Source organism: Pterocles gutturalis, unplaced genomic scaffold, assembly GCF_000699245.1.
Source record: "Pterocles gutturalis isolate BGI_N339 unplaced genomic scaffold, ASM69924v1 scaffold27273, whole genome shotgun sequence".
Classification (NCBI taxonomy): domain Eukaryota; kingdom Metazoa; phylum Chordata; class Aves; order Pterocliformes; family Pteroclidae; genus Pterocles; species Pterocles gutturalis.
The window spans coordinates 2,660-27,191 of NW_010123803.1; the positions used below are offsets into that span (position 1 = coordinate 2,660).

At 40.1% G+C, this 24,532-nt stretch overlaps 1 protein-coding gene across 1 annotated transcript in view; it reads right to left on the reverse strand.

Annotated features, from left to right (window-relative positions):
- Window positions 1-234: 234 nt before the first annotated feature.
- LOC104459372 (calcium-binding mitochondrial carrier protein Aralar2) overlaps window positions 235-24,532 on the reverse strand; it is a gene marked incomplete at its 3' end in the record, with an annotated part of 45,098 nt that continues 20,800 nt past the window's right edge. Inside the window, exons 5-11 of the mRNA XM_010078062.1 lie at window positions 12,760-12,899; window positions 5,962-6,108; window positions 4,272-4,410; window positions 3,347-3,440; window positions 3,103-3,187; window positions 882-966; window positions 235-422 (exon numbers count right to left, since the gene is read on the reverse strand). Of these exons, the coding sequence (XP_010076364.1) occupies window positions 235-422; window positions 882-966; window positions 3,103-3,187; window positions 3,347-3,440; window positions 4,272-4,410; window positions 5,962-6,108; window positions 12,760-12,899 (878 nt within the window). The remainder of the gene's footprint in view (window positions 423-881; window positions 967-3,102; window positions 3,188-3,346; window positions 3,441-4,271; window positions 4,411-5,961; window positions 6,109-12,759; window positions 12,900-24,532) is intronic.

Genomic DNA, 24,532 nt, shown 5'->3' on the forward strand with positions numbered 1-24,532 from the left:
ATGAAAACATGACTAAACAGTATGTTTTTGCTGTAGGAAATTGTTGCCCTATTGCAGATGAGGAAGGAAAGGACAGAGAAGTTCTACAGGAATGTTCTCATTACAATGAGGTTTTAATTATCAAGACGATTGCAAACCCTTGACCTGTAACAGAATAGACGCAAAAGCAAAAACCAGGCAAAACTGAAGTCTTAACAATTCAGAGTTCCACTGAACTCTTGCTAGTTATCTTACCGTTAGTATATACCACCTTTTAAACTTACCCCTATAAAGCCCAAAGAAACCTTCATAACGTAGCACTTTCTTGAAGCAATCAAAGCTGTTTTTATACATAAGTTCTCCCACAAAAGAGCCTGTAGAGCGCTGGTTTTGCATTCGAGTTTTTACCAAATCAATTGGGTAGACTGCAGTGGCTCCAACAGCTGCAAATAAAAATCAAGCTATAAGAAAACATGATTTTGCATTTGCAGGGTTTGACTGCAACTGTCATCTTCCACATTTACATCTCAAATCTCAGTTGTATCTTTCTTCTCCATGATATATTCTGGATACATTAAACTACCTCCCACAGTTTTAACCAGAAGCACTGCCTGGCCCTACTTCGTTATTAATCTGATTTTTCTGAAACTGGTTCAGTGACAAATGAGATAGCAACACCTCCTGTAAACTGCAATGGCTCATAAATTCCAGAACTCTTGTAGAACAAATGACCCCTTCCACTTCAATCTTATAGTCATCCCGTCCCTTAGACACGGCTCCAAGGGAAAGACTGAGAAGCCTTCCACACTTAAATAAAAGGCAGAAGGGGAAGAAGGGCAGAAGGAAAGAAGAAAAACCCCAAACAGTGAAGACGAATATTCTTTTGTTCAGCCATGACTAACCTCCAGCAACCGAACCAAGGGCAAACCTGTACGCTGATTCTGCAATCTGGATGAGAACAGGTCGAGACACATCGCCTGGAGCTTTCTGTCAAGGCAGAATTTAAACCAAAAGGAAAGACAAGAAAAATAATCAGAACACCGTATTTCACAAGAGCACATCTCATGATCAGACAGATCTAAGTACAAAGACACCTGGAGAAAAAACCACAATACACTCAGGATTTTGTTTTCAATTATTTCTTTTCTGCTGATTTCTAAGTGCCATATAATGTAGCTTCTTCAGATTGGAACAGCAAAGAAAAGACTGATACTACAATAAAATTACACAACTCCAAAATCAATGGTCCAAATGTACATACGAGGGCACACATACTGCATCTTAAGTCATTAGTTTTCTACGGCTAAAAGCAACTCCAGTTTGGAATTAGTTTCTACTGTCACCAAAAGAGGTATACTTATTACTGCTCAAGCTATCAACACAAGTATGCAAGCATTGTTCATACATACTAGCTAACGGAAAATAAGATTTCGTAAAGCACCCACACAACCTCATTTTGCTCACAGTCCACAAGTGAAAAACCCAATGAAAAAGAAATTTCCTAAGTGCTCCAGATTTAAAATTGCTATCTAATGAAAGAAAAGAACTAGGAAAACAGAAGTTCTGCAGGTGTGTTAAGTCCTCCATGCTCTCTAACACTTTTCATAATACTTTTTTTTAGGATGCTACAAGTAAAAGGACAAAATAAAAATATGGATATACTTTTTCCTGAAAATGTGTTTAGGTTTTAACTAATATTCCAACATAGCTGGAGTTGGACAGAAAACAAATTTAAGGTATCAACGTAGCTGAAAATCTTTTCAGTCTCAGCATCGCACAGTTGACAATAAAAAGGAATTGGATGGAAAAATGAAAAGGTAGGACACATACACAGAAGAAATGGTAAGATTTAAGCAGGTCCATATGTTCTAGCCTCTTAAAATGGAATAAATCATACAAGCAAAGACAGGGGCCTCAACGCAAAAATTGAAGAAGCTGCTACTTTCACCACCGCATTTTTGGCTACATTTTACTGCCACCTATTGTAACTTACATTACTTGATATTCAGCCCAATGCAAATGCTTTGAACTCCTTTAGGAGTCTTCTAGGAATAGATGGAGAGCTTTTGGGAGCCAACTCATATGAATTCATCCCAGCATAGTCAATATTTAGTCACTGCTCAAACAAACAGAAAACCACCACCCTAGATACTGTCTTGGAGTGCTGGTGGGGGTGTTCACATGTAGGGGAAGGAGGATAAGAAGAAAGAGAAGCAAAAGAGACACATGTGTATACACACACACACACACACAGGCCTGGCTTATGGCCTGGCAGTCCTAAAAATGTAGCCTCCATCAACTCATTGTGGTCAAACTGGCGTCTCTGCACAGACCCAGAGCAGGAAAAAAAAAAAACAGCAAAAAACCCCTTAGTTTCACAAGACACAAAGTTAAGAGTGCCTTAAAATAGAGACACAGAGAAACAGAAACAGAGGGTTAGTTTTAAATCTATCTGTACAGAAGCTTGTGTCAATGAAAATATAAGATAGGCTAAAATAATACCAAAACTAAAAGATCAACAGTTTTGACATTCAAAGAACACTCCTATTTGGTTTTGCCTCAATCACAACAAAAGTTCATTTGCTGTTTTTACCATCAAAAGACAGAGGATATTAATGCTTTTACTGAAACTGTGATGGTAGACTAAACATAATCTCCCCTATTTTGATATTCAGCAGAGCATAAGGCAAAGCTGAGAATACTCAGAAGCCAGGAACATACAGCTGTGTTCAGAACAAGGGTTACCATTTAATAGGCTAGATACTGAATTTACCATCTATATTTGAAGCAGAAAGTCTTCTTTCCTCATTAAAAAGAACAGAGAGCAACAGAATAACAAAACATAAACACCTTAATGAAGTATACACCTAATATTTACTGAATGGCTGGGTGACACTCATATACATTTTATCTTTCCGAAGTAAATTACATTTACCTGTCAAAATGTAGCCCAAGAGAAAGGGGCAGAGAGAAGAGATGAAGAGGACATGAGACAGGTTATCCTCTCAGATGTTACAGACCACAAGAGAAAAGCAACGGAGCTGACAACACAGATAGAAGTTGGCTATCTATTTACCTGTTACTGGAAACAGATAATAACATCATACTGGCTTCTGTTCTTACCTGCCTCTGAGCCTCAGCCAGGTTGTAGGGCAACGTCCCCTCCTCCAGAGGAGCAATTCTTTCAATATCAGCTAATGTCATGCGCCTGAGGAAATTACTTCAGGTTAACGTTTGCTTAGATATGGGGTTTCAGATCACAAGAAGTTACCTTCACATGACCACTATACTACACTCTCCCACTTCCCAGCACCACATGCCACTCTTTCTGAGGAGGAGAGAGGAGGACAGACAATTCTTCACTTACCCCCGTGGCTCATACAGATCTGCTAACTGAAACAAGATGTCAACTTCCATGGGCGTAACCTGACCAAATTTTTGAGCTGCCAGAACAAACTCCTCTGCAACAGAATAAAAATACAGAAAAGAAGAACTAATCAAACCAGAACAAGTAATCCAGAGCACCCCAGAGTTGCTCTGTATTCTAGTATTAGGTAGAAGATGCTGGTGGGGGCAGTAGAAGAGGAATAAAAGTGACCCACCACAGAAGTGTTCCTACCACTACATAAACGCATGTTTTAAATGGTATATTCTTCATGCAAATAAGTACAACTCTCTGGTCTTGAAGTTTAGCACTATCAGCAGGATTTAGGATATTTGACATAAGGTATCAATCAGTTGCGGGTCAGAGGGAAAAAAATCAAATAAAAGGCAAACAGAAAAAAAACCTCAGGAGTCAAGAGATGTGGAACTTTTCATGCATAGTCCCAGTAGGCCACATTAATGAAACTTTGGCATTGCACAGGGAATTCTCTATAAAAGTGGTTAGATATAGCAGATAACATCTTGTTCTAAGCTTGTAGATCAGCTTACTGTGCCGCCAATACAAGTTTATGGAATTCTTCAGCTACCCTTAAAGGTCACTTTAATAGGCTGCCAATTTGGCAGGAGTCCTAGGAAGTTTTTTAAACTTTTAAATATCTTTACATACTTTCCTCACCCTGCCCCCACCGCCAGTTTACTAGGACCTTTTTCTGATTGAAACAAAATGAAAAACCTGGAGGGTGGACTCCAACAGGAGCATACAAAACTGAGTGGCATACCAAGCAATGCTAACGAGGCAGGCTTTCTCCCCTCCCATGGATTTAAAAGCATACAGATGAGGTCTTCCCCTCCACCCGCCCCAACGAAACGCCCAAGGAGACTTCCAGGCTGCTAACATTTCTACCGACCCTTAGTGACTTCCACATCTTTTCTATTTCCAGCCAGCGTACTGTAGATCTTCCTAATGAGCTCCATGTTGTTAAGGAGAGAATTAAATCCATTAAAATAGGAAAAGCTGACCTGATGGGAAGTGGTACCTCCAGCAGCCTAGAGACGAGACAGTAAAAGAAGAAAAGATAAAGATGACTGTGAAAAGACTAAGAAGATCTTGAAATAAAGGCTTTCAAACAACGTTATTTTACAAGAGCGACAGTAGCACAGGGTTGCTTTTTTTAAAAAATGAAACTTACAAAATAAGGAAAACTATGAAAGATTCTTATGTTACTGAAACTAATCATGACCAGAACATAAAAGTCTCTCCACCCTACAAAACTAAACAAATACATATGCAGGATTATAACAACACAACTAGTAGTAATTTACAAAGTTCAAGTTTCAGTACTACTTCAGTTGGAAACGTTTCATAAGTTAGCTTATTTCTAGTAATGAGGAAATCTACTTCTACATGTAAAGTATATTACTATACAGAAAACTTCAACAAAATCAAAACATATTCTGAAAAAGCTCAGCTGAAACATTTAAATTCACAGACACTTCAAGTCATGGAAGACCAGCAGTAAGCTCTCAGGCTTGTATCAGGCAGTCAAACAAAATGGGAACAACAAGAGTCAAACAGTCATTCTCAAACGAGAACTGAGCCTAAACCTCTATTTTAAAGTGGTGTTGGGTCTGCACACAGAAAAATTATTGGATCAGTTCCTTATTTAAAGCATAACATTGGTGATCAAGCAAATTTCTGAAAACAATCTGGGAGCTTGCCAAAATTTAATTGACCTTGAGGGAGAATAAAAAATCTTATGTTTTATGACAAAGTATATGACCCAGGAAAGCTGATAAAGAGAGTGGGGAGAGAATTGAGCAAGAAAGTACGAGAAATCATTGTCAGTCCCTAAGTCTTCTGGCTATCCTTTTTGCTGTATGCTTTTTCCAACATTTTGCCCAGAGTTTGCAGCTCTCATTACTTCACACATCTCCCAGGAATTCTCCCTTGCAAGTCAAAGCAGAAAAGATTTCTTCAAACCTGGATATGGCGAGACTTTGGATTACTTGGAAAGAGCTGCTACAAATACCCAAGATTAGAAACTGATCTAAGCCGAGTGTACCTTTTTGTCTTCAATGAAATTGCAGAATTGTAATATTTAATTTGGTTTATGCATTTCAAGCTGAAAAAAGTGTACACTCAAGTGTAACAACTATCAATTAATACACAGTGAATGTCCTTGGGTGATGTTCCAGTTCATACACTGTTCCAGGTCCTTGGAAATTACACTCAGGAGCTTAGAACTGACATTACAAAGCAAGTCCTTTCAGGATGACTTCTTAAGTGGGATGCATTGGCTTTCTGACATATTTGACACAGTCTACTATGATGGAATGTCCAGAAATAGTCCGGTAAACTCCACATTTGTAGGCCATTACCTGCTTTATCTTTTGTCTCAGGAGACTAGAACACTGAAGACACATATTCTGCCAACGAAAAGGGCCAACTTTCATAAGCGTAAATAATAACTGCTAAACTTAAAAACATGCATCTGTAAGCTGTACTACATGCCACATATAGCAGTTGAGGTACATAAAAAAAGGAATCCCTTGTCTGTATCCCAGATCTTTCCCAGCTGGGATACCAGAGCTACTCACAGCTACTAGACATTCTTCTACAAATGGTGTCAGCATGTGTGGCCGGATAGTGACCATAATGTCTCTGAAGTCCATAGCTGTGACTCTTCCAGCCTGAGCATTGTCGCGCTGCACAAAAGCTTGTTTTGCATGTTCTAATTGTATCTCCTGAAAACATATGGGGGAAAAAAAAAGTTAGATTCAAAATCATCACTTTAATAGTTATATATTACAATCCTACAAGATATCTCATACTTAACAAAACACAATAACATGTAATCCAATTTTAATTGGATATTGTATGTGTAACTTTCAGCCTATTCTATCATGGCACATATGGTCTCTATCATGGAGCTCAATATCTAGGACAACCATCATGATTTCTCTGCTGTTTGGACATTAGGTCACGCAATTCATTTAACTGAAAAATGGAGGGCACGTACCAACAAAGCAGTACAGGTAATCTCCCACTCACGAACATTAAAGTGTTCCATGATGTGCATTATCCAGTTTATTGCATGTGTCACAGCAGGCCAAAATACTTTCTGTAAAAGAGTTTGCTACTCCTCGAACGAGGACAATGCAACCATCAGAGATTTCCACATAGACACCCACTAACCTTGAAAGCATTCCCTCAAAAAGCATCCTCATTTAAAACATAAAGTTATTTGCCTACAAAAGACCCCAGCTGTTTAATTTAGAACTCCTTGTATCACGACTGATTAAAGATCCGTTTTCAATATTTCAGCAGTAGGAGCTGGCAGAGATCAATCACAAGCATTATCTGGCGCAACCAACTGATAACCTCATTTTGTGATTCAAATGTACCCCTGAGAGAAGAGGTGAGAAAAAAAGGCATTTAATCTCTCAAAACTGTAGCTTTTCCTACTGTGACCTTCACCCTTTCTTCATAAATTACTGTTAGACTACTTTCTCATTTTTTTATTTGTCACGTAAAAGGAACAATCCTGCACAGACAGGGACTTGATAATACGTACGAAGTTCTTGTTTAGTCCTTCAGGTTTACCAAACCAGAAATACCTTTTGGTGATGTAGGTAGACTTCTTAATCTATATTTCTTTGCTGAATGGAGGAAAACAAATCATTGCCATGTCTTCCCTTTAAATTTCAAGGCTTATAAAATGTTTTCACTGGAAATACAGTGCTTAGTCTAAAGAGATGTTCATAATCAAGTACTCAGAAAATGGAATCAGAGCAAAAGTATGTCAGAAGTACTAAGGAAGTCTTGCAGTGGACCATGACACTATCCTATTATTTCCATTATATTTGCAAATACATGCCTTAAAAATCATATTAAGCCAAGACTAAGGCTACTCAAGAATCACCAGCACGATGGATTAACGGTGAATACACTCTCCTGTAAGACGATATTTATCTCACAGCAGCATTCAAGAGAACAGAGAGTGAAGGGTGAAAGGCAAATTCGGCCGGCACAGGATCAGACCTGCCGGAGGCCTGCAGCCCCTGTCCCTCCTGCTCATTCAGCTCATGCTGCAGCCCCCAACGCACACTGCCCTTCAAACCAGGCTCGTCTTCTCACTTCAGTCTCCTGACCTCTCCACTTTGAGTTCTAATTTCTAATTAAAACACCTGACCCGAAAGGTATGATGAAACCCTTGTAATACGTTAGGCAGAAGTAAAGGGAGGGAAGGGGACTAATCAGTGTTTCAAAACTGAGTTTTACTCACAGAATTATTCAGAAATTTCTGCTTTTAATGAGAAATGCTTGTGGGGGTTATAATTTGAAGTGTTACAATTGCAGTTCTGTCACGTTTCCCTTACATTACAGCCCCCTGTGCGGAGGTGTTACAATTCAGCAATAATATTCACTCTGGCTGGATGCAGCCATGTAAGCTCTTGCTTCACTCCAATTGTGACTATAATTTCAACAGAAATTTGGAAGGAAGCAATTTAGGGAGGTTTATGGTGGGAGAAGCACAAGAACACTAAAAAAAACCTTGTCACCTTGAGGCAGGCAGCTACTTGGGAAGCAGAGAGCTCTGAAGAGGAGTTAGGTATAAACTCCTGCATCCCTAAATACTCACCACCTGGCAGGTGGAAACATATGAACAAACAAACAAAAATGTTTGTCATTAAGTGGCAGCATCACCAAAGAAAAAATAAACTCAGTTTAGCAGAAGGATTACATGGGAAACTGTGAATGTTGAATGTTGCTTTCTTCTCCTTCTCTCATTCAATTTGTTTTAACCACTGAAATTTCTGGCAGTGTTGTGCTGTCAGAACCCAGCACTAAAATGCAGTAAAAAACCTGGACACCACTTGCAGAAGTCCAGTCTGCTACCATCTATGTACACCCATCAGTGAGTTTGGAGGTATGTATACCAGTTGGTGGGACCGTGGCTGAGAACATCTCAGCCGTGGAAGCAAAGCAGGGCTCATGTTCCAAAAAGATACGTTAAGTGCATGTTTCTTGTCATCGCCTAGCTAACTGCAAAAAGGCTGTTAGTACTACAGTGAAGGACAAGCCAAAACACCCCATCCTCTCCTTGCTCATGTGATTCCTTTCAATCTTCTTGGTACATGTGGACCCCTACTAGAGAGAATTATCCCACTTGGTTAAACTTATGGTCAAGGACTCAGTGCTGCCATTTGCCCATGTTCTCATCAGCTAGGAAAGAGATGCTTAGCTGTAGATAGACAGCAAAGACAAAACAGTGCACAGGATGAAGGCAGTCTTCTGGAGCTCCCTATTCGACCCTCCTCCTTAGTTCAGAGACAAAATGGTTTAAGCATACTACAAATAAATGGCCTCAACCCCGCTTCTCAGAAAGGTAGGGTCTTTTCAGGCTATGGTTATTTTGAGCTGCGATACACATTTTCCAGTTTCACCGAGCAGAAAAAAAGCACTGGGACCCTCAGCCATGTGACATTCCCAAATCACGACCATGGCAGCAACACGGTATACAAGAACATGAAGACCATTACATGGTAACACACCTAGCCTCAAAACTAAATTTCACCTATAAAGTCTGTCACCAAAAAAAACCAGACAGATGTCACTTGTCTAATCACTGTACACTGCATAACAACATAATAAACTCCTTAAAGTGTTTAATTCAAAAGAGAGGCTATCTATTCCCTTGGTCTCCAAGCCTGAAAGTTGAAACTTCTCACAGCATGATTAACCACGTTTCAAAATGAGTCTCAGAAGCTACAAGCAATTTAACAGGGAACTCTTTAGGAGATGTTACTAACATCGCCTATGCTGTGTATAATATAAAAAACAACACTTTAAAAATAAACTGAAAAACAAGAAAGCCAAGTTGAAGAGTTTGGAGATGCTATCTGACTTGCAATAATTTTTATTGTTTCACCTATGTCAGTCCAATAGATTTTGCCTGGACAGACTAAGGTTTAAAGAAATACAATCCTCTTTGCTTTGCAATACAAATTCCACATCCTAAAGAACCTTCACCAACTCGACTTTCTGTAGACTTAGGTGTATTTAGAAAACAAGCTTCTCCCTTGATGCTGGAAGTCCAGAATTCCCCAAGGCAGCGGAAGACTTCGTGGAAAATCAATTTGCACATCATGGCAGGCATGCTGGCACCAGAATTTTCATGGAATTAATTCCTATTTAGAGATTTTACCTCAGCTTTCACTTACAGCTTATTAAAAGCATCATTACTTTCCAGTTAGACAAAAATTTATGTTTGGGTTCCATCCCAGTGGACCTACAAGTAATCAGATACAGCACAATCCTTTTCACTGCAGCAGATCCTGGCATTCAAATACAAAAAGTACTACTACATCAACTAACATGCTGGGCACAAATAAACTCCCAGACAATGTGGAAATGGATTTACCAGACTCACATATAAACATATGCTAAAATTCATCCAACGGAATGGATTTTACATGCGGAAAAAGGGGCCAATGTTGCTCTTCATGAACCAGACTTGCCATTTAAATGATGATGGAACATGACTATATCCAAAGAGACACAGATGTGACAGACATCTAGTGGAGACACACAAGTTAATTTTAAGGTAGCAAAATGAGAAGCAGGGTAAATCAACACACCTTGAGCTCTGGGTTGATGCAAATAGATTGTTAACTGTACTACAGCCAAGTAGTTTGGAGGCTATACTTTTGGGCATCTCTGTTACTGTAGACAAAACAAGTGCTGACAGGATATAAATATTCAGAATCCCATATAAACTCTTCGTATTTAAAGCCAGAAGAGATCCATCTTGTCCATGGGTAAAATATACTAATGTTATTTTCCACGTACCTTCAGCTTTGCCAGAAGAGATGATTAGCCCAAATGCTGTGACAGATAATGAATATGTAACAGCTTTATATGCCATAATAGGACCGAACGTAAATGAATTTGAACCTAGCTGGATTATTTCATTACAAGTTGCAAATTGTATTGTACTTACAAAGCAGTACCCGAAGCGCCTTACAGAACCATCTGGTCCATGTTAAGTGCAATGTAAAGAGCATTCACACATCAGAAATGCTGAAAGGTAATTTGGTATCCACTGTGGTCTCCTGCTGCCCAAGGTCCAAGGTCTAGACATCAGACCAAGGAGACTGACTCATGCACAGGCAGAACGTGAGAAGGAAAGGCTGAGTACCAAAGGTTACAGAGCCTAAAGGATGATTTCTATGCCTGGGAAAATTAACCCTTCAAATTGTGCTGAGAGTCATCTCTGTGCCCAAACTTCAGTATCTATAATACAATGCTGCAAGGCAAGAGTCAGCAAGGGAAGTTATGTGTTTTAAAAATTACAGTTCTAGAAAGTGGGTAAACAGATGTGAGTGACTGAGCATCCTAACAGACTGTACTGATCGTGGACAACTTCAGCAAGGTCTTAGGACAATTCATTTATTTGAAGGTCCCTGCCGCCTGCAGAAATGCTGAGAGTATCTTTATTAGCAGCCTTAGAATTTTTCTTGAATGCATCTCACCTCTCTAAAGGACACCCAGAATCGTCATCATTATTCTCCATGTTTATGCTTTTCCTCCCTCTTTCTGTCCTATATGGATCATCACCAAAAGGGCTGTCTGGCTTGTGAGGACCACTGATGTGTTCCAGCACAACCTTTTGCTCTGCACTGCAACTAGCTAAGATTCACTTTTGCAGTAAAGTTGGGTAAAAAAAAACAAAAGCAAAACAAAATGAGGCAGAGGCAAGCCACACCAAAACCAAATAAAATTCTCAGAGAAGAAATATCCTTTCAGACATGGAAAGAGGAACACTCCTCCACAGGATGAGAAAGCCTAGTAGTTAGGACTCATCTCCAAAGTTAGAAAACTCCTGCCTCAGCTCTTGCACTTCCTAATTCAAAGAAAAAACACTAAAGAAACCAAAGACACAAAGAAAGAACTAAAATCTTTCAAATACCCAGCCATGAAGCTACAAGCTCTTTTAGGACGGTGGCTCTAACCTCCCTCACTACTTCCCCCCCCCCCCCCCAAATTTTGGCAAAAAAAGTGTCCTTTTTTTTCATTCTGGGGTATTCTCCAGGTTTTCCTCAGATCACTAAACAAACAAATACATGAGGCAAAGAGGACTGGAACTCTGTTAGGAGTGTGATTTTAATCCACCAAACTCAGGATACATATCCAGGGCTTATTCTGTAGTACAGAAGGAGGTACTAGAACACCAGAACATGTGGCCAGAGGCGTTTCTTCCTAGTCAGGTAACGCATTTGCTTTTTTATCCAAAAGAAGTTCTACTTCATTGTCCTGTCACAAAACTGGTTTATGTCTTAGCTACTAAGGAGTTACAACAGACAATGCAAAACCTAAGGGAATATAATTTAATCATGTGATACCTGACGTCCTCTTCATACAAAGTTAATTAGGCTCTGTTCTACAAAGTCAATTTGAAACATTTGTCTCAATAGCATTATCTTAATTATTCCTCATCAGAATGATACCACCTCCTACTGTGAACTAACATACTTGTGTAAACAAGAAAAAAAGACATCTTGCAGTCTGGAAGCAGGTTCCCATTTTGAAACTCTCTAGTGTAAATACTAATATAGGCATTAAGTATTCGTAAGGAATACAAATAAGAAACTCACGTGTTTCACCACTTCAAGGATCACTTTTCCTACTGAAGACTATTTTTAACAGTACTGCTGAAATACGGATAATCTGTTTATTTTTTTTAGTAGCAAAATATTTTACTTTCTGTAATAAAGTACCCTGAAGTATGAATAGCCAAGAACTCTTGCAAAAGAAAGATAGCATTTTATTCTCTATACACCACAAGCAAAGCTAAGCAGTATTTCCCTATCTGAGATACTCTTAATTCAAAAAAGGTCAAAAGTGTGTGGAACGGGCTTGCAGCAAAACATCTTTATTGGATATCAGCACTGAATTAAATACAAGTTTGGTAAACATGCGGTTTACAGACAGTGGTACTTCTTCATACCAGTCTGGCAAATGAGTCCAAAAGGTTCAGTACTGTCACTTAACATTATTTGGCTCATGGATTTAAATATACAGGAGATTTTCAGACTTTAACATCCATGTTTTTAATTTCATGTCTCTGTCTAGACAACAGTGTAGAAAATATCACGTTCTCACAGGTGCCAAAAACCAAAGAAAAGGAAAAAACCAGCTAGCCTGAATCAGCAATTTTACCATAAGCATATCCTATTTATCAACACACTATTAAAGCCGAGCACTCTGACTGTAAAAGCTTCCATTTGGTCTATCTTTCAACTTTCCTACCAGCATGGTATTTGGCAAGTTTCCAAATACTTTGATTCCTGCATCCTTATTACTCTTGACAAACTGTATTGTATTAGACCCACCAGTAAAAACTGGGTGAACTCTGCATACGTTAGGTGCCTTTTTCTATCCTTTCCAAAATGCAGCTGTACGAACTCTGAATTCCAGTTAAATGGAATGTGCTGATGAATTGTGGTCTGGCCAAAAACTTGCTTAGCGTCCTCTGGGAAGAAAAGAAAAATGTTCATTTATTAATAAAATGAAATAACAATAGAGACAAGCATATACTTACACAAGCAAAATGAATATGATATTTTCTAACAGGAAAGCAATATTATTTGTATAAATTAGCAACATATTCCAAAGCTAATCTAATTTTTTTGTTTACCAAAATCATAATAACATTTTGAACACACAAATACAGTTCCTGAATAATCTTATTTGTGAAGTTTTACACTCACAGCATTTCATTAGAAGAGACTCAACTAGATATTTCAAGTTTCAAAGTCAAGCAAGAAAAGATTAAAATTAAAAGACAATTTATAAAAAGATGACTAACCAAGTTTCAGCATAATATGTCCGAGCTGCTAACAATTAAAGTTTTGTGTCACTATAATTCAGGCTTCTTATTCCCAGAGTTGTCCACATTCAAACAAATCAACTACAAAAATACCTGCATTTCAAGACCTACTTTTCTGTAGTCACCTTACAGAAGCAGTGACATGCAGGGGAGGGGATGGGGGGGACATGGCAGGCAGGAACACAAACTCATCACCACCTCCAGCACTAAGCAGACTTTAATCTTAGACCTCTGCTACACCGAGGGGGGCAGCATGACAAGTTTGTTTCATCACACCGAAATGTCATCTTCATAGTTTAACTCAGTTTAGTAGTCGTAACTGGGCAATAGCTTATTATGGGCTTGGGACACTTTTTGGTAATACACAGCATTTTTGGTGAAGAAACAACTCTTTGAAACACATCAAGTTGTACAACCAGTAAAAAGGACCATCCATTGATGGACCAGGACTGTACATATTTTAACTAATGGAAACGTTATTAACAATATCTGAGGAAGTACTTGTCTCACATGACAGCACCCACTTCAGTGTTATAGTCTGTCTCAGCCAAAAACATAGTGCAAAAATATCTTCCAAAGACAAGCTCAAGGCTAGAGGTTCCCAACTGCTGTATACCTTCCTAATTGCCGTACGACTCCTTCAGCAGCACCAGCCAAGAGCCAGTTCTTGTCTCTTGCTAGTTCCTGCGGGCATGGAGAGCTGGTTCCCAAGAGACACTCCCCACCCACAGGCAGGGCCAGGAGCTGGTCTCCTGCTCCCTTCACGCTTTGCAGAAGAAAGACCAGGGGCCCAAACCCAGAGCTCCTGGAAGTGAGGAAATCAGCAGAGCTTTGTGCCTGCCTGTGTGCAGAACAAGCTGGGAGCCACCTCACCGGAGCCAGCCTCTGCCCAGCAGGCAGGGCTGGGAGCTGCCTTCCAGCTCACCCCAGCACCACAAGCATTGGTGGAAGCCGACTCTTTGGAGCTGTGAGGTCCCGGCTCTTGCACAGGTTGAGTTGTGGCTCCTGGTTCAGCCCATGCCAGCCAGACGCAGCGGCTCTGCTGACGAGGGAAACCTAGTCAGGGTGAAATTCCCACTTCCAGGCAGGGAAGCAGGAAAAAGTGAGAGCGGGGTGGGATGGCTGAGAGCCAGGAAGATGTCACGAAGTACCCAAGGGAATGAAGGAAAAAGGCTGTCCTGGGTTAAGCTGAGACAGAGCTAACTTTCTTCATAACAGCTAGCAAGAGGCTGTGTTTGGATTGGTGCTCAGAAGAAAGCTGACAAAAAGTGATGTTTACATGGCTGCCAAGGTCCTTCAGCTTCTCTGGCTGTCTGCACACAGGAGAATCTGGGAGGAAGCCCCAGTTACTAGCCCAGGATTTGATCTTAGGTTCGGGATTGAGACCCAAAGTGGCCAATAAACTATTCCATAACATACACGTCATGCCCAGTATATAGGTGAGGACCCTCTGGTAGCTTGTCCCTTTTTGTTCCAGATCTCTTTTGCTCTGGGTCACCTCAAGCCAGGTGGTCCCTTCATGTCCCCTCTGTAAATTGGATTTAACGTACGGACAGAAAGACTGACCCCAGTTAACCTGAAATTCTTAAAATTCAAAACTTCAAGCCCTAATGTCCTAAGATAATTTTCTCCAAGCAACATCAGACAGTGCCCCCAGGACAGCATTGTTCATTCATGTGTTCAAGCTCCACCACAGCCAGCTTGGATCTTGTCTGCCAGCATTCTCCAGGAGAAAATTCTGCTCTCAGGGCAACAGGAGGGAAAGCCAACTGGTTCAGGGTGAGGCCCTGTCCCTCTACTGAAAGTCTTTTATTTAGGATGCTTTCTACTGACACAGCTCGAGGCATCTTGCCACGTCATTGGAGGTGACCTCCATAAAGTTCCTGCTTTCTGTCAGACTTCTTTCCCCACCCCTCAAAGAAGGGAACCAGCATGAAGACAACAGACTGTTGTCCGCAAAAACAAGGAAATGAAAGCTGTCTCTTTCCAGCAGCAACCATTTTGCTTTTGCAGAGGAATGAGGATATTTCCAGAACACCTCCAATACCTGTCTCTGGCACAGAAATCAGATGCTCATCTGCTTCCTCTTTCTCTCCCATCCGATCTCCTGAATTTCCCCAGAACAGACACTGATGTTGTTTGGACGAGATTAGGAACAAGTCACTGCTTACTAAAAGCTATGCTTGGTTCGACTCCAGATTTGTCTTTGTCAGAGAAAAAAGGTGCCTTCTTCCTTGATGCGAGTTAAGATATAGGAAAATCTTAGCTAATACAAAAGCAGTCTCAAATTCCTTTTGATGGGTCCAGGCTTCTCACAAACTTTACTTCAACTTGTTGATATATGAAAGTCACAGAGTGTCCTCTGAGTACGCCACTGTAATTTTATTTTAATTAATTATCATACATTAGCTATCTTGCTCCCCCAACTCTGTGTCTTGTAAACCTTCCTTAGTCGTGGCCCAAAAGAGAAATTCCAACTCAAGAAACTCAAACATCAAGAAGTGAAAAGAATGGTAATTTCAGACTAAATACGATGTTTAATTATTTCCATTACAAATGGCAAAGGAACTCACAGCAATGGAACTTAAAACTTCATCAAGCCAGCTAGGAATACAGCAAGGTATATACATATCTGGGGCATTTGCATTCCCTTATCTATTGTAGAGATAAAAGGCTACACACATGCCTCAGAAGTTCACAGAAGTAGAAATATCCTTCCAACCAGCCCAGGAAGGAGCTGTACACTTAATTTTTGCTATGATTTGGAAAACACAGACTACCACATTAGTATAGGTATTTAGTACAATAGCAAGAAGATTCCCTACCCTACTTGAGCTTTTCAAAATCATACTCTATATTGATGGCAATATGTCTTAGCAACTAATACCAGGTGCTTTTCTGACAGAGTGCATGTTGGATTATACAGTGCAGGAAGCTGACTGGGACTGCCGACTGTGCTACTGATTCCTTGATGGCAGGAGACACCGTATCCTGTTTGCCACTGCCTTTTTACGCATACCCTCTACTTCCTTTTCACAACTATTTATGGTTCACAAACTCCTATATACACTCAGTAGACAGTGGTTTTCCTCTTTCCTCACTAGTCTCATCACCCACTCATCTACAACAGTGTCACTGACTCAAGCTTTGTCTGTAGTCAGATTGCCCAATTCAGGCATTAAAGACTATTCGTGCTCCATGAACAAATCTTAAGTGTTTCAGCCTGTCATTTAACCATCAAAATGTATCCAATTACATACTAGAACTCATTCCAAGTTATCGTTCAGTTCTAACAGTATCATCTCCTAATCATCCAAGTACACTACTAAAATAAGAAACTGACAACTTTAAAATGTATTTCACCTCAAACCTGCAGCTGAAGTTCCACAGCTATCCACAAGTTGCTGAATCAAACACAGTAAAGAAAAGCAATGTCCTTCAGAGGCCAAGAGTTATTTTGTTTGTTTAGATCATGTTTCAAAAGAAACAGTTTCACAGAGCCACAGAATAATTTGTGATGGAAAGGACATCTGGATGGACAGTACAACCTCCTGTCAAAGCAGGTCCAACCAGTTCAGGTTGCTCAGGTCTGTGTCCAGCTGAGGTTTGAATATCTCTAATGACTGAGATTCCAAAACCTCTCTGGACAACTGCAGTTTCATCTTAAACCAATATTTAATCAAAATTGATAAACTGAAGGTTTTAAGTCCATATTAAAACACTGTTTATTTGTTTTCATTTCAAAAAGACAAAATGTCAATGCTCCACTGTCGGGAGCTGTAAGAGCACAAGATCTAAAGCTAGCTAAAGATACAGCCATTTCTGTGTTTGCATTGTTTGAACCAGAGCTGCTGGAAAGCAAAACAAACAACAGGTTGAAGAAGATTATTTTAAGCATTCATTTTTAGAAATCCATGCTGTCATTTGTGTCAATCCTTATAAAACTAAACTTTGAAACTCAATTTTAAAATAAATTGCAAAGTTCTACAATAAATAATTGTTTTTCCCCATGCTGCGTCTAATTAAAGAATAGCTATGCTGTCACTGGTTTCTGATCAGTGTACAAAAAGGATATTCTATTTTTCCTCCGGGTGAACTGCCTGCTGGTTTACAGTGGGGGTTTTTTGTCCTTTGGGTCCTGAGGACTTTCTCTCCAGTGTACTGATGTTTATGCTTAAATACTTACCGTACAAACATTTATACTGCATTCACATTTCCATACTATGATTAAGAATTATAACTAGAAATAAAGAGTGCTTTGGAATAACCACAGACCCTCATGACACAATAAAGACTACAGGATTCCCCAAGAGAAAATTATCTATTTTGAAATTTGAAATTTTAAAAGGAGCAAACTGAAAGTCATTCTCCCACTACATTTTACATTTAAGAAAAGAACTCAGAAATCCTCAGCTCCTTCTGTGCCTTGATCAAGTTTACTTAGATAACTAGTTGCACATGCCATCTAGTCACCTGACAAAACAACCTACTAAAATCTTTACAGGCTACAGCACATAAACATCTGATGCATTAAATCTGAAATTCTTTCAAACTATATATTTTATAAATGCTTCATGCAGTGTCCTCGTTCAGTCCAATGAAGTTAATGCTATCTGAAGGAACAGCTAGAAAAAATTCCATTATCATCTAGAAATATCCCACTCCCCTTATAAAATAACTGCAACATTTCTGCAGAAAAGCTGTCACAATTGGCCTTATTTTATATGTTATATGCTATATGCATTTTATATATGTTCCATGTTATACCTTTATGCATTTAAGCAATTTGTGCATGGTATAGAAAATCCATACCAAAACCTTGGGCCTTGATAAAAAATGAGAATTACCATGATGACAATGGTAATAGCAACTTCTGTAAAGAACACAGGCTACCTTCTGCAAAGAGGAAAACAAAAGACAGATCTGAAAAGACATTAACTGTCATAACTTAATATGAGTTCCAAATGCACCAGTAACATTTTCAAACCCTTCTGGCTGTAACTGCTTCTATATTCATCATACTTAAGGCCCTGAAGAGGAACATATGAGAATTATAGCTACAACCTTGATTAAATTAAGCAAAATTAGCACAAAGAGTGGGGAATAGATATTTTAGTGTAAAGCGGATGCCTTTATAAAATAACGTTTTGTTAATGGTTAAGCACTTTTGTTCATGTATTTGGGAACAGTTTCCTTTAAATGGCTGTAATAAAAATACGCATTTTTTTCCGAAGTCATTTAAAATAAATCCTACACAGAAGAAAAGGCAAAGAAGGAAGTCCAGTTGGTCAAATTAAACTATCGTAACTAGGAAACCCCAGCACCTTGCCAACTGCCAAGGAAGACCTGACTGAAAGCTCAGTGGAAATGGGAACAGTATGATTTCCACAAGCTCTGCAATGGGTCCTCATTGACCATTTGAAGCAACTCCATACTTTTTCATAATCTTCATGACCCTGAGTGTACCACTAGGTTCTGCAATTTCTTCCCCATGCCCAACCCGTGAGCACGTGGATCAGGGTCCATAAAAAGAGCTGCAGGAGAAAGAGCTGGGAGAAAAGCATAATCTCAGGTCCTTAATCCTCCTTGTCTGAGCCACCCCGCAGGGACGCCTGCGCCTGCCCATGCACGTGGTGACTCTGACCCCCTGACTTGGCTTCCCAGCCTGACCTCAGACCTGCCTCATCCCTGTAGACTTGTCTGGTGTTCACTGGACTCTCAGCTGACTCTGGTCACTGCTACCAGATCTGCTCTCCTGTCCTTACCCAGGCAGCACAGGACTGCACCCCTTGCTGGGTTTTTTCTGCCCATGCTCTGCCTCCTCTTGGCACTCTCACTCAGTTGCAAGCTCACCTGCCTGGCAAAGCTGCCGGCCTTTGCTGCTTCTGGCCACAGAAGTACAATAAACTCGTGCAAAAACACATGTATACAGAGACATGCATATATAAATGTCAAAAATACTCAAGTATTAATATTTTGTATTATCTTCTTTTACTGGAATTGTTAGGGTTTATCCAAGGTTTGCTGGCTTTTTTTGGTCTGGGTTTTTGTTTGTTTTGTTATTTTTTTTTATTTACTGTTGTGAACCTCAAATACACAGCTAATTAGAGCTTATTTCCATCTTTCTATGGCCTGGCACTAGGACTGTTCTATAATGATGACTTTTTATTTTGGAAAACACATTTCCACATCATATCTGCTCAGCTAAGATGTGAAATGATGGGTAGTCCAAGTACTTGGCTGGGTTGTCCATTTATCCCCCTTCACCCAGAAGACGTACAACACTCTGGAAGTACAAGCGCTACAATCACCTTCTTCATCTCCCTGCTGCTTTGTCAAGGAAATGGGTTGAAACAGTTTTATAGAGGCCATGCTGTAAATCAAATAATGTATTGGAATAGCTCGATTACTAAGGATTGCAAAAGAAAGGTACTCATCCCTTCAACTTCCCTCAACAAAGCAATAGGAGCAGGAAGGGCTGTCACAGACACCTTTTTCCACAGGTTAGAAGCCCTGAAGTAATAAACTCATGCTGTATTTTCACTGCTTCTTAACTCCTTGCAAAACATGGATCACATCCTATTCTGCAATTCTGAATTAAAAAAAAATTAGGTTCTTTCCTTCTTAAAATATTACTAGGAAAGTATCCAGTAGAACACTCAAACTGCAGCTGGCACAGTAGAAACAGAGCACCTAATTTCAAGATAATGGGATTGCATTATACAACCCAAGAAAGGGGGGAGGTTGATTTGAAAAAAGCTAGCAGCTCAGGTCAATGCAATTTATCTGCACTCTGTCATGTGGCAGCGCTACTGTTTTAAGACAGATTCATTCAAAAGAGTGTAAAACCCTCCAGTAGTGCACCCGATCCATTTAGACTAAGATCAGTTTCACCTGCACCTAAAAAATGTGTCTGCACACATACACTTGCATAGAAACACCCCAAAAAACCTGAATTCACTTCTTTTGATAATTTTGTGTGTGTGTATGCATGTGTAAGTGGTAACTTATTTTTTTATAGGACTAGTTACTCCAAATTCAGAGAAAGTTCCCAAAGACAAAATTAAAGTAAAATAATAAAAATGGTAACTTCAACCATTTTAGCTATGCTGAGCCCGTCTAGCTGTAGACTAGTGCTGAATTGTAATGGACAAGCAGGGGCTTCCACTGCTTAACATAAGCCAGCGTTGTCTGTGTGTAACCAAAGCTCTCACACCAAATTCAATGGCCCTGTTGCCGCAGGGGTAACTGAAATCATCATGTGGACTCATTTCTGTTATCCTCATCATGGAGATGTTAAAAACACAAGACTTCCAGAATCCAAACTGACTCAACACCTTTCTCTACACTGGCAGGGGCTGGCTTCGCTGTAGTGGTCCAGAAATAGAAATTTACTTTGGAATTTACATGATTCTTTCCTACAGAAGTTTATTATACCAACCAAAGTGATACAAGCAAACTACTCCTGGCTCAAATAAATTATCCTAAACTTTACACTTTACTCTCCAATACAGACTTGAGAGCTCTATTTCTTTAACAGCTAGCTATTTTGCTTAGATAGATGGTATAAAAAAACACTTTCTTGCAAAGCATTAACATACATTTTCCCTCACTTAAATACTTCAATTTCAAAGGCTCCACAAAATCTACTCCCACAACAGTACTGTATTAGTATAAAACTATTTTAGTTCAATTAAAATGTCTAACTATCTACCCCCAAACCTACCTAAACTGTAATTTTCACTTTGAGCACTTCCAACACCTTCTCAGTTTTGTTTTCTTTTATCAGCTTATCAAATCACGTCCTGCATTACAAATGTTGGAAAAAAATAGTCATTAACTGCTAGGTAACAACAGATTTTCCAATTTAGAAAACTAAATTACACACACTGCACAAGTATGTGTATTTTGCTATCTGAAATTTCATATTAAAATTTGTGATAACAAAACACTTTCCTAGCTCTTAGGGTCTGCTGAAGTTTTTACGTTCTAATCGGTAATTCCAAGACAATTTGAAAAGGGGATGGGGATAAAATTAAAATAAAAATCAAGCTTGAAGTGGTACACTGCCGCTGCCACAGTTTAAATACATTCTGGTGTGGAATCATCTGGTTCCTCCCCAAATGCTGCCTAGTAATCATGTTAGGTTTTTTTTTTTCCAACAGGATTTACAGCTGTATGAAAGATGGCTAACTCTCAGGTTACCATTAACCAAAGACTGACCTCATATAGTTGAAATTTACTCTCAAATTGGCTTTTCCCCACCTTTTCTACACCTTTTTTTTCTCTTTTTAAGTAGCATGAAGTAGCAGTAGAAAGCACAATATTTTAGCCATCTGAGCATGTAGTATTCTTGAATTATCCCAACAACTGGAAGTGCTCTCTGTTACTTCTATCTTTTAAAATTGGAGCCATTATAGTCAATTGTGCAAATCTACTGTTAGCCTTTCATAAAAAGCGGATTTTTGACCCACTGAACTGGAACAGCTTCTGAGTAGTTCGTCTGATCTCTGACAAGATACCATACAACACATGCATGCCAATCTGATATTGGGTGTGTATCTACCTACGTTCACTTGTTCAGAAAACACTGCTCATAAGTAATTACAAAAGTTCCAAAAATCAAGGTGGCTCTTCTTGTAGTACAAACTGAACATTTAAAGAAGTGCAATAAAGCTCCACATACATCAAAAAATGTATGCCTTCACAGTGGTTTTTCACCTCCAGGTAACTTATTAACATCCGGAGCACATCAGTGGGAAGCAAAATCTTATAATGGCTGATGGGCTACCCTCATAAAATGAGTCGGTTAACTCGGCAAATCTCCAGGCAGAAAAGAGACTGTACTGTGACAGCCTCAACAGAGTGCCAGCACCCTTAGAGGCAACCACAGCAGGGCAGAGAAGCAGGACGCTGGAGTCTCTCACTGAAAGTGGCTGCTTCCATTCAGATGTGAACCACATCCCTTTTGTGGCTGGAAGAAGCAGCAAAGGCTGTATAGCACCTGTTGTACACAGAGGTGAGATTAGAAACAGTATTGCTAAGCAAATATCTTTTAGATATTGTTAAGTAGACTTTAAAGATGACAACCAAAAAATCCCCCAGAAGCCCTCAGCAAACCATAAAGTCCAGTACGAGTCCTAACAAAAAGTTCAGCATGCATTCCCTCTTAGGAGAGAGGCACTAGCTACTGAACAAAATGCATTTTCTTATAACTTCACTTCCCTATCCAAACTTTTCAACAAGGTTACATTCTTACAGGTTAATTTTACATTAAAATAATGACATTAAGACATTATCATGAGAACATGCTTGTGCCTTCATGATTTTTCCCTGTCAAAAGATCCATGATAAGCCTCAAGTTTCACCCCTCTGCTGAAAAAGTTCTCGCTTTTAAGTCCTCTTACCTTCCCCCTGCTCTGGTTTGTGCTCTTGTCACTTCTAAAAACTATGAATTCACTTCCTCATGGCATATCCACACACCGTCCAATTCATCTTGGCCCTGATTTTTGACTGAGATACCTGAGCACAACTGTTACCTCTGCTAAACATCGCAAACACCCCGAAAAGCAGGCTCTTTCCAAGAGTAACATCACTTTCAGCAGTTAAAATTCTGGATCCAACTTTGTCTTCTTCCTCTGTCCTCCTTGGATGTGAGGGGAAATAACATGAATTTATATGCAGAATATTACATAATTGGCTTTCAGAAAAGTTTTTCAACATTTTTCCAAGATGCAGTCCCTTAAAAATATTTCTACTTGAGCTGCGGGTATCTGTAATTTCAGTTCACTGTCAACAGCCTCACCTTTCTTTATTACCCTTCATGGCCTCCTTAGAAGTGAGCAACAAACTGCTAGAGCCCAAAGACCACAGGTTTGGAAAGCACTAGGCCCCATGAGGGCATAAAACTAAATTTACCCCTTTTGCCCTGAAGAAGAATAATAAAAAAAACAGATCACTTCCACCAAGGTAAATAGCATAACCTGGCTAACTCAAATAAAATACCACTTTTATTTTCCCCATACAAGATAGCTGGGAGTCGACATGGATGGAGAGGCTGATGGTATGGGGTTTTCAGCCCAGAGAAGGCTGGGCTAAAGGAGGACCTCATTGCTGTCTACAACTACCCAACAGGAGGGTGAAGAGAAGACAGAGATGCACAGCAGAATGACAAGATTCAATGAATGCAAGCCGAAACATCCAAAATCCCAGCTAGGCATCAGGAAATTATTTTTGACTACAACAGCGGTCGAACACTGGAAGGTGCTTGCTTAGTGTGAACAGAAAGAAAATGCATAAGCAGTGGAAACAGCGTCAGGTATCCTGGGAAGAGTATAGGGACACTGCCCAGCTGTGTAGGGATGGGGTCAGGAAGGCCAAGGCACAGATGGAGCTGAACTTGGCAAGGGATGCTAACAATAACAGGAAAGGCTTCTACAGGTACGTAACTCAGAAAAGAAAGGTCAAAGAGAGTGTACCTGCTCTGATGAGTAAGGCTGCCAAGCTGGCAACAACAGATGAGAAGGCTGAAGCACTTAACAACCTTTTTGCCTCAGTCATCACTCTCTTCCCACACCTCTCGAGGGGATGGGCTGGAAGATGTGGACTGGGAGAACAAAGCCCCTCCCACTGTAAGAGAAGGTCATATCGGCAACCACCTGAGGAACCTGGATGTACATAAGTCCATGGGACCTGATGAGATGCATCCAAGAGTCCTGAGGGAATTGGCTGATGCAGTTCCCAAGCCACTCTCCACGATATTTGAAAACTCATGGCAGTCAGGCAAAGTCCCTGGTGACTGGAAGAAGGCTAACATTGCACCCATTTTTAAAAAGGGTAGAAAGGAGGACCCTGGGAACTACTGGCCTGTCAGCCTCACCTCCGTGCCTGGGAAGATCACGGAACAGGTCCTCATGGAAGCCATGCTGAGGCACCTGGAGGACAGGGAGGTAATTCAAGACAGTCAGCATGGCTTCACCAAGGGCAAGTCCTGCCTCACCAACTTAGTGGCTTTCTATGAGGGAGTGATCACATCAGTGGAGAAGGGAAGAACCATGGACGTCATCTATCTGGACTTCCCCAAGGCCTTTGACATGGTCCCCCACAACTTCCTTCTCTCTAAACTGGAAAGACATGGATCTGATGAGTGGACTGTTCGGCGGATAAGAAATTGGTTGGATAGTCACTTCCAGAGGGTAGTGGTAGTGGTCTCCAAGTCCAGATGGAGATCAGTAATAAGCAGTGTCCCTCAGGGGTCTGTTCTGGGGCCAGTGCTG